This window comes from Lepidochelys kempii, chromosome 3, assembly GCF_965140265.1.
Source record: "Lepidochelys kempii isolate rLepKem1 chromosome 3, rLepKem1.hap2, whole genome shotgun sequence".
In the NCBI taxonomy this organism is placed as follows: Eukaryota; Metazoa; Chordata; order Testudines; family Cheloniidae; genus Lepidochelys; species Lepidochelys kempii.
In genome coordinates this window covers 116,887,732-116,898,985 of record NC_133258.1, presented here as the reverse complement: position 1 = coordinate 116,898,985, position 11,254 = coordinate 116,887,732, and the positions used below count along the sequence as shown (strand labels likewise).

General features: G+C 39.6%; 1 protein-coding gene across 2 annotated transcripts in view; it reads right to left on the bottom strand.

The window, feature by feature from the left end:
• Positions 1-200: 200 nt before the first annotated feature.
• The window catches only part of OPRM1 (opioid receptor mu 1), a 32,511-nt gene continuing 21,457 nt past the window's right edge, over positions 201-11,254 (bottom strand). For both annotated transcript variants that reach the window (XM_073335232.1, XM_073335233.1), the window contains exons 2-4: positions 10,576-10,928; positions 6,082-6,602; positions 201-1,684 (exon numbers count right to left, since the gene is read on the bottom strand). In XM_073335232.1, the coding sequence (XP_073191333.1) occupies positions 1,646-1,684; positions 6,082-6,602; positions 10,576-10,928 (913 nt within the window). In that variant the 3' untranslated portion in view covers positions 201-1,645. The remainder of the gene's footprint in view (positions 1,685-6,081; positions 6,603-10,575; positions 10,929-11,254) is intronic.

Below are 11,254 nucleotides of genomic sequence, written 5' to 3'. Positions count from 1 at the left end.
AATGGGTTCCATTTTATGTATTCTACTGATGCACACGGTCAGATACTCAGCTGGAAGGAATTGATGTAGCTTCATTGACTTCAGTAGTGCTACCCTGATTTATACCAGATTGGAGTTTGGCTCTCCATCTGTATTACACTATTCATGACAGAAACAAACATGTTTACACTATAATATTAGAATTTTATATGCACTTTAATTACAAGAGGGAGAGTAGGTTTTATTTTACAATGCACGTAAATTCATGTAAGTACGTTTTGCCTCATGAATAACTTGACCATTTAATTATATACAGCAAATACCAAATAGTGGCTACAAAATACCATATTACCACAAATTTATCTACATGGATAGTTGTCTTTTATACCAGAAAGCAGGTTACACAGCAATTGCTTCTGCACAGTGTTTCTTTTGTACATTTTAAAGTGCTTTAGCAGCCAACAGAAAATGGAAATAGAGACTACAATTTTATTACATTGATTAGAAAAACATAAATGTTATGGGCTTGGTTTTAAAAAAACAATTTACTTGCAAAATGTAACTTTACTGTTTTTCTTTTTAAAAAAGACCTAAAGTGAGTTCTGTATTTGCTTAAGCTCGTCACAGATTTAACAATAGTGATTCACATTTTATATAGGTCCTTTCATCCTGAAGGATCCCAGAGTGCTATACAAAAAATGAGTACTTGGATGTGTCTGAGATGTTACTGATTGGACAGGTGAAACTGGAGAAACTAGCTCAAAGAGAATTTATAAACACACTGTGCTAGCTCTGAAAAGATTAACAATATACATATATTCACAATGGAATTTACAGAAAAAGCTGCAGTCCCTTTATTGATCCATTTTACCAGCAACAACAACTCAGAGGAACATCAAACCTTTCCAACTGTTATTCCCACTTGCTTCTTCCTGAACAAATGACAATGCATTCTTTTTATTGGTAAAATATTTTTGTATGTTAAAAGTGGAAAAGGAGGTTAAGGTTTGGGTTTTTGAAGTGAGCATTGAAAAAAGTGAGTAATTTTCCATTAAAATGCTGAAAGGGTCATACTTTTTGAGAAAGTTCTCTGTGTGACACAGGTAGCTTTGATCTCCTTTGTTATTGTAGCTGATTAAGTGATGATTGTTCATATAAAAACCGTGTTGTAACCGATGCAAGAAAACACCATTAGAAAGCACATTTCTAGCTGAAACTGTTCCAAAATATCCCTTGCTGTGTTGTATGCAATTCTGCTTCCATTTATTAGAAAATGACCTCCATTAAGCAGCCTATATTTGTCCATCCCTTGAGTTTTTGCTTCCAACCTAATGCTACTGTAACCATTCAGAGCAAAACTCAGGCCATCTGACCCCACTAATGTCCAGTATTCCCCTTTTAGATAAATGTATATATTCTGGATGAATATGTATATTTGGTACACTGGAGCATGCTAAGCCCCCATTTCATCTGACTCTGCCTGCTATTAGGTTTCATGCTTCTGTAACGAGCCGTGCAGATTTGCTTAGTGGCAAATCACTTTTATGGATTTTAAAAGCAAGCACTTTCCTCCAGGAGGGAAGAAGTGTCTCCTACACATTCCCCACAAACACACCTTGGCACTGGTGTTGTGATTGCTTTGAAGGCTATGCGGCAGGACACCCTCTCATGGCAGTGGTGTGGCTTCAGCTTCCAGAAGTTCCAACTGAAAGGAAAGAAATTGTAAATACCATGAGTAGGTCATTGATTTCCCCTCCCATGTGTTTCTTGCAAATATTTTTTTGGGGTGAATTTACCCAGCATTTGCTGCTACTATCTCACTGTGCAAAGCTAAAGGCAAGAATTTCCTTTCAGTTTACATCAGGAAGGCAGAGGAAACTACCACAAAAATTGTGGTTTGAGCTAGTGATCTGACTCTGATTTCAAAATAAGCGTAGTTCTTCCACTTAAAACCTCTTGCTGGTTCTCAGTAACGTAAGGTGGCAACAATTGTGTTCATTTAATTGTTTACTCACATATTTGAGTGGGCTAGACTGGTGTGAATCGACATAGTGCCATTGAATTCCACTGAGTTATGTTGATTTACACCAGCTGAGGATCTGGCCCAATATGTTTACAACAGAGGAATTAAAATAGAGAAATGTCTTCTCCATGACATACACTATGTTACCATGTTTAAACTAGAATACATTACATGCCAAGTACATAATGGTGGCAGTTTTCTTTCTGTACGGAGAATCCTATGTGAATTTCATTAGTAGAGAACAACTTTGGTCCCTTCAATGCACTTTTTGTAGTCATTGCTGAAAAGTTAGTGTTCTCTGTGATACATGAACATCTTCTTCTAAGCTTTTGCTTCCTATTGTGCCAAATACAATCAATTGTCACTCTGCTAAATTAAGAGTTTTAACTTTTCTATAGCTCATCTGTAATAGTCCAAAAGTTCAGTCTGAGACGGGAATTAAATCCCCCGCCCACGAAGCCCCCAATAGCATATCATATGGTAGATAGCTATAGTTTTCTTTGTGATCAGTGCTGCACCTGTGCAGAAGGGCACTACCAACAATTTCAACAGCAAAACCTGCCAGTTTTTCTCTCCTTGAAAGCCATTTATCATTTCTATGCTCTGACAATGGGCTATATTTTTCAGTGTTGTAGCAAGTTGAAATCAAGGTGAAACACCTTCCAAATGAAGTGTTTGTTGCTCAAAAAGTAGAGCTCCTGATTAGACTTAGACCACTGGTTTGGTTGAAACAGGAAAGGAGAAGCTCTCCCTGCACCAGTCACAGAGGAAGAGGTGCTTCAGGGCAGCCCTGCTCACCCAGTGAAACACAGGAGAGGAGCCTCTTACTTTTCTTTTAGCAAGGAGGTGTTTTCTTTAACTCCTGGTTTAAAATAAGATATGACCTGAGGTCAAACCCGAGCTCAAATTTAGGTTTAGCAGTGTCAAAATTTCACAAGCTTTATTTCAGCTCTGTCTGCAACTCTGTGGTGGAAATTCCACTAGCAGCTACTTAGTTAGAAATGGATTATAATCCTCAGATCTGAATATTCCTATGCTTTGGGGAAATCTACATCCAAAAATGAATGTTGTGGCTTAGGCCCATCTCTAACTTTTATCGATCAGTTAAAGCTTTCCATTTTTCATATACTAATGAACATGTGTGTTTCCTGATCATTTAGTTCATTTCACACTTTTAAAAACTAGCTTCAGCAATTGCATGCATTTTTATAAGAAAATCAGTTAGTTCCAGTCCACCGAGTGTCATTTATTCTTGATTTTCTTCATGAGTAGTAAGCCAAACAGATTTGAGAATCACATACATTAGAGAAAAAGCAATGGGCTCATTTCTAGAGCCACTCCATGTACAACAGTTATAGAGCTTCAGAATAGGGCCCAGTTCTAAAGAGCTGCTGAATTTAGCAATAAACATTCACAAAAATGACACTTTTCTGCCAACCAGGTTATTTAGGAGTATTCCATTGGATCCCCCCCCCACACACAATGCTTTATAGTAATTGAAGTATGCTATTATTTATAGTGTGGCTATGCCCATTTTTAATAATATAAGGTGCAGTTCTCCCTTAAGATATACAAAGCAGAATTTGATCCACAGCATACTTCTGAGATGGTGCAAAATAATTTAACAGGGGAAAAAAAAGATAGGGGCTACTCTACCTTGCAAACACTGGGCATAATGTAAAGGTGGCATGCTCCGCTCCTGGGAGATGAAGCAACTTGTGTCACTCTTCGGTGGTTCTCCCTGGCTAACTCAAGGGATGGAGCTGATGGGTTCTGAAGTGAGTACTTGTCTAAACCTTCTTGGTTAAGGGAAGCTTGGCACACTTTGATTTTTTTTTTTTGACTGTGGGGCTGTATATAAATGTATAAATGCACTTACAGTGATGTATAAGTGAGGAAGGAATAAAAAGCAAAGAAGGAATGGAGGGATCCTGAGGAAGTCCCTTTCCCCAAATAAAACTGCTTAATGTTAAAGTACTTTGGACTCTTCTATGAATGACCCAGCATAGGTATGGAGTATAAAGGAAAGGTCAGACACTCAGCTGGTGTAAATGGCATAATAGCTTTTTGTTGAATTTGATGGGACTATTCGGGTTAATATCAGCTAAGAATCTGGTCCAAAGATTTTAAAATCACTTCTTACCCCAGTCAGGTGAACACTATCTGCAGGATTCTGTTTCCTAGGTTAAAATCTGCTTGAATATTTTTCCTGCATCAAGGATGCTAATGATCCTATTGTTACTGAAAAAGACCTTTTTATTATTCTTTTTGGCAGCTGCTGATTATCTTAACAAAGATCAGCTGTTAACAAATTGTGTTGATGATGACTGCTGAATTCTGAAAAGTCCAATTCATTTTGATGGATTCATTTCTAGCTAATTGATTGTCATCGCCACAGTATCTGAGCACCTACTTCAATGAACGCAAGTGAGATACTGCCATCTTTTCGGAACAATTCAATGAATTGTCACTTTCTGACACACAATTCTTTGTCAAATTCCCAAGCAGCTCAAGTCTCAAGCACTTTGGGCTTAATCTTGCTTGGGTTCTCAGTGCCTTCAGTTCTCATTAACTTTAGTGGGAGTTAAGAGCATTCAGTCAGCACTTTGTTACGGTCCTTTGTCTGTTCCACTGAAAATGATATGAATTGTGCTGAGCAGTCTAAGGAATTAGTACTCATACGAAATCCCCTCTAAGGCTTTGTCTACACTAGAAAGGCTTGTTGGTATAGCTATAGTGAGAGTTCTGTCAAACCCTCCTAGTGTACTGTAGATGCCGCTTATACTGGAAACAGAGTGCTTTTGCTGATTAAGGGTCAGTCTACACAAACACTTAATGTTTGCAGCAAGTTGGGGTGTGAATCTACCCAGCACCAGCAGGTTTTGTGCCCTTTTTCTTTTTTATGTGAATTGTAAAGAAGACTCAGAAGATCTTGATAAAGGTTTATTTTTCTGCTTCATTTCTTTGATCACAGGAACGTTACGTTTTTCTTTCCCTGTTTAGCTTGATGTTTCCCGGGGAAGACTCAGATGTGGAATAGAAGCTCTCAGACCTAATTACAGGGGCATGGGTGTTGAATCACAAACAGAAGAGCTTCTTATCCAGCAGTTTGACAATTGAATTAAATAGGTGTCAATAAAAAAAAAGACAAAACAAACCCCAGAGTTTTAAACAGCTTGAATAAAAATCTCTTCCCCTCTCAATAAATCCAGTTTGATTTCCTTGGTACCTGTGATGCCATAAACCTACTCTTTCTTTAAGGCCAGTCTTCACACACATGTTGTACTGCTTTAATTATACCAGTATAGCTGAAGTGGCACAGACCTCTTGGCACAGACCTGTGGACGCACTTATTTTGTCATAAACTTGGCTTGCATTGTAATAACTTATTCTTCTATGGGAAGGGGTTACAAAGCTTCTTTATACTGGCAGAACTGTGCCCACACTGGGGGTTTCACTCGTATAACTATATAGGTTAAAAATATCACACTTCTAACCAACATAGTTGTACTGGTACAAAAACTGTGTGACGACTGGGCCCAGGCTTGCATAGACTGCCAGGAAAAACAGGACCTTTCAGAACTTCTTCATAGACCATAAAGAAGCAAAAAGATTGCACAAATATATTTTCTGCCTTTGAAAATCATCTTTAAAATGGGAGGAGGATAGGGATATCTATTTGGCTTACCACCATGCACTAGTGGTGTGAATAGAAAAGTCTATGATCCTTCATCAGTCATTCACAGAATGTTCAGCAGTTGCAACCATTCTGTAAGTAAGACCATTCGGCTTCTTTCTGTGTGTGTGTGTGTGGGTGTGTGTGCGCAGCCACACACACACACACATGGCCTGATCATGCAAAGTCCTTTTGAGAGCCCCCTACTTCCAAACTTCATTGGGTATTGCGAGCACTTAGCATCTCACTGGATTGGGTTGTGTGTACGTGTACACCAGCTGTAAAGATAAACCAAGCTACCTCCTGATACCTATAAATCAGTAAAGACTGTAACTTCGGAATACATGTCATCTCCAGGAGGGAGGCCTGAATCCAGAGATGACATCTCCACTGCTAGTCATACCTGATGGTTAGTCCTATCCACAGTATTGGCAGTGGAGGCATGATCACGAGTGTTTTGTCGGATGCGGGTGGAGTTTTGTTGCTCGATAGTGGAGGAAGTGGGAATGCAGAATTCTCTGAAACATCTTTTGAAGTTTTCATCTAGAAATGCATAAAGGACTGGATTAAGGCAGCTATTTGTGTATCCTAAAGCGATACAGAAGTGCCAGGAGACTGTTTGGAACGTAGTTTCTGGAATATTGATCAAGGCTTTAATGATGACATAAATGTGGATGGGAGTCCAGCAGACAATGAACACCGCCACCACTACAAGGACCATTCTCGTGATTCTCCTCAGGTTTCTATCCTTCTCTTTGGAGCCAGACAGCATGCGGACACTCTTCAGGCGTAAAATCATCAAGCCATAGCACACGGTAATGATCAGGACTGGCATGATGAAGGCAAAGATGAATACACAGATTTTCAGTAGGTTCTCCCAGTACCAAGCTGGGTGAGAGAACGTAAGAGTGCAGTCAATGGAACCTAAAGTAAAACAAAATTATAGAGAAGAGTGAACAGTTCAGTGTTTAACTTGCTTTGCTTTAGTCTTTTCCTCCCCTCCCCGCGCCCCACAATATTGTACAATGCAATTTTATAAAATGAGTAACTGAAACAAAACAGTTTGAATGGCTGATGCATGTTTGTTTGCAGCCATGCAGGTACTTTACCACAGGTCTGTACATTTCCTGAAGAATGCAGTGTTATTGCTAGAGAGTTGTGACATTTTTGTTTGAAAGCCAAAACCAAAAGATTCTTGCTTTGTTTTTTTTGTCAAAAGGTTCACTTATGGTTTACAAACAAACTTGGGAACAATTTTCAGTTTCAGCATGAAATCTTTTGAAACAGGGCAGTTTAAACAGTGTTTTGTTTTGAGGATTTGGGGGTTAAAAGAACAATGAGGAAGGAGGATGGTTTTCCAGCTGTAGAAAGCAGCATGAAAAAGACACAAAAGCAAGAATGGGAGGAGGGGAGCAACAAGATGAGTGGGTGAAGCAGAGGGAGTGATAGGAGATGAGTTGCAAGCAGGGGATCTCAAAAGTCAGGAGAAGTTTGAATTTTATGCAAAATGAGACAAGACAGCATTGGAGAGATTTGGGGCTCAGTCCTGCAAGGTGCTGACCTGCATGCTATCCTGATCCAGCAAAACACATAGACACATGCTTACACACACTGAAATCAATTGGACCATTGTAACAGGGCAGGCATCTCTCCCTCCCTGGGGTCCCTTGAAAACAGTCTTGGACCACTTCTTTATTGTCAACACCTCTGTTTTCATTTGTTTCCTCCACCAAGCCATCATCAAAATTCCTGTGCAGCACTTTTACCTAGAGTGTCCTTCAATCCTCAGCCCTTTCTCCAGGGAGGAGAAGAAGACAAAGCAATCTCACCAGCCAGCAACCTGGCTTCCCCAGGGCCCTGCTAGCCCTCTCTCCTCCCTTTGCACTTCCTTCTTTTGGTTTTTAACTATCTTATTAGCGGATGGAATAGTTAGCTTCATAGCTTATCAGCCCACAGTCTTCTGCCCCCCAAGTCAGGCACTAACTACTTTCCCCAGAGAAACGTCTATGCAGGGATAAGAAACCTGTAACTGGCCCAGGTCAACTGACTCTGGCTCCCAGGGCTCAGGCTCCAAGCTGAAAAATTGCTGTGGAGACACTGGGCTCGGGCTGGAGCCTGAGCTCTGGGACCGTGCGGCCTGAGCATCTACACAGCAATTTTTCAGCCAAGAGCCCGAGCCCAAGCCAGTTGGCCCAGGCCAATCGCCATTTTTTTAATCCCTGTGTAAACGTATGCAAAGTGACCAGAGTGCTGGCTCAGCTGCTAGCTCCCAGCAGTCTGTCACAGTCACCTGCACGCTCACAAAAAGCACGTGCTTAAGTCCATCCCTAGTTACTACAGTGTTTACATTTGTGCATAAGAGCTGTGTTGACTCAGGCTCAGAGTGGTCAGCACCTTGAAGGTTTGAGGCCTTAAAGAAGTGCATGGATGGCTGAGGGAGGGAAAGGAAGATTAATTTAGCTGCTGATTGTTAGAGTAGAGCGGCAAGAGCCCAGGAGGCTGGAGAGGAGGTGATTATACCAGTCTTATTAAACATGGATAATAATATACACATTCAGAAACATAACTCGCTGGCTGAAATGATCAGGTAAGATGTCATCAATCAGATCAAATGTGATAAATATTTCCACTGAATGTTGGGAGTGAAGGTGATTTTGTGTGTTTATATGAAATCCCAAATGGTAGAATTCAAGAGATTCCCATAAATATTTTTGAGAGTGTTTTCTTTGCAATTTAATGTATTTAACACACATGAAATGTATTGGCTAGGCAGTTCTTTTTCTGTTATCCACATAAAGACAGCAGTTGCAATGCAAGATTTTCCACACTGCCCTCAAACCATAAAATGGGTATCTCCACATCTGTGGATTTTTCAGATTTCCCTCTCATTTGTATTATTGCTGCACTTGGAGTTCTTAATCTGCGTTTCTACATGTGTGTTTAAATTATCTTAACCATGACAACTCATCTTTTTAACTCTAAATTGTGACAATCATAGTGGCTACTCATGTTCCAGTGTGAAGTTCCTTTCTTTTGTTTGCTCTTTGGCTGGTAGCCACAACTCCCAAATGTCAAGCCGTAGAAGATACTTCTGCTCCACAGCATCAATATCTTAGCTCTCGTATCTTGTTGGCTTTTCTTTTTTAGTCCTGGATCTACTTCTGCGTTTGCTAGAATTATTATGCAGATGAGTTTTCTACATGGCTCTGGTGTTATTCTGGGTAATATTTCCTGTTAATGTGCTCGTTAAAAAGAAATTCTGAAATGCTAATATGCTATTATATTCTGGCATATGAGGGAAATGTAATGTTTTATATTATGGTGAATGTAAATCACTAGGTGAGTGTGCTTGATTACAAAAATAAGTTCTGTAATAAAAAAGGAATATTTTTATAAAGGCAGAATAGGCAAAATCTGAGTTGCATTGTAGGTGCTTTATATGTCATAGGAGAACTTTATTTACAGCATTTCTGTGCATCTAATATATGTATGTGTATGTGTGTGTGTGCACACACATACATACAACGAGAACAAAGCTCTTTAGTGATCTAAGCCAAAGTTCTCAAATATTTAAAGAGGGGAAGTGACATACAATGCCTTCCATATATAATATACACAAACAAGTTGTGCACACAGCTATTACCGTAATGCAAGTTAACATAACACCTTACAGTTTCCGTATGAGGAGAGATTAATAAGACTGGGACTTTTCAGCTTGGAAAAGAGATGGCTAAGGGGAGATAAGTTTGAGGTCTGTAAAATCATGGTTGCTGTAGAGAAAGTAGATAAGGAAGTGTTATTTACTACTTCTCATAGTACAAGAACTAGGGTCACCAAATGAAATTAATAGGCAGCAAGTTTAAAACAAATAAAAGGAGGTATTTCTTTACAGTCAACCTGTGGAACTCCTTACCAGAGGATATTGTGAAGGACAAGACCATAACAGAGTTCAAAAAAGAAATAGATAAGTTCATGGAGGATAGGTCCATCAATGGCTATTAGCCAGGATGGGCAGGAATGGTATTCCTAGCCTCTGTTTGCCAGAAGCTGGGAATGAGTGACAGGGGATGGATCACTTGATGATTACCTGTTCTGTTCATTCCCTCTGGGGCACCTGGCACTGGCCACTGTCAGAGGACAGGATACTGGTCTTTGGTCTGACACAGTAGGGCCATCCTTACGTTCTTAAACCATATCTTCAGATTGTGTGCAGTATCACTAAGCTAACTCATGCTCTTGTCTCTGTAATCCTATTCTTTCTATCATCCTTCCGCTGTCCTACCCCCCTCCCCGGGTCATATTTTTACTTGGAACTTGATTGGCTATCTGAGACTCCTGAACCCCATGAGGAGTTCCAATAAAGTCAGTGTGGGGAAATCTGTTTGCAGGATTAGACTGTAAATGCTTTGGTTTGTACTAGTGGTGCCCTGCACACTTTTTGATAGTTAAGGCTTGATCCGGTGCATTAAGGCTCTTTCCTTTGAAATCAATGGGAACTTTGTTACTAGCTTCAGTTGGCTCAGGATCAGATCCTAGGTCAATGAGTGTCTTTCCACTGATTTCCTTGGGCTTTGGATGAGGCTCTTAATAGGTCAATAATAATTTTTTTTACATGAAAACTGGAAGCATATTTTAAGAAACAAAAGCTCTTGAAAGTATGTTCCTTACTTGTCAACTATAGTTTGTGTACATTTCATGACGTGACAGGCTTCATCTACATATGTGTTCATCTGCAGTACTTGGTGTATATTTTGTAAATATAGATTTTTGTTTTTTGGAGGGGCAGAGTAGATGTGGAGGATAAGACTTAAAACCATAAGTCTGGGGACCTTATGGTTTTAAGTGAGCATTTAAACATTCAGTTTAACTCAACCCCAGTTATGAAAGTCAGACTCACCGTGCCTGTATTTTGTGGTTGCCATGAACATAACTGGCAGACCTATGGTTGAAGAAAGAATCCAGTTGCAGACATTGACAATTTTGGCATTTCTGGGAGTGCGAAAATCAAGAGCCTTGACTGGGTGGCAAACAGCTATGTAGCGATCCACACTCATGGTGCAGAGTGTAAAGATACTTGTGAACATATTGTAGTAGTCTATGGATATAACGATCTTACAAAGGATTGTACCAAATGGCCATGTTCCCATCAAGTAATTCACACTCTGGAATGGCAGAGTACTTGTTGCTAGGGCATCTGCCAGGGCAAGGTTGAAAATATATATATTGGTGGCAGTCTTCATTTTGGTGTACCTAGAAAAATCAGCAAAGTGGGTGAATGAACACAGCTATCAGTATTAATCAATAAAATCAATACCAGTGACTTACCTGTAGGAAGCAACTGTGAAACAACAGTATTGGCTTTGAGATTATCAGAGACACATTTTATAATTAATTTTATTTAATCAAGAAACTGTCTAATGCACAGGCTTCAAATGAAATATTTTTACACACCTCCATGAATGTTTGTAAAACAAAATGAAGTATTGCTCTAATAAGTGACAATGCAATCTAGGAGAAAATTTGCAGAAGAACCATTATGGCTGAAGCAGAATTGAGACAAAAACTGATTCAACAAA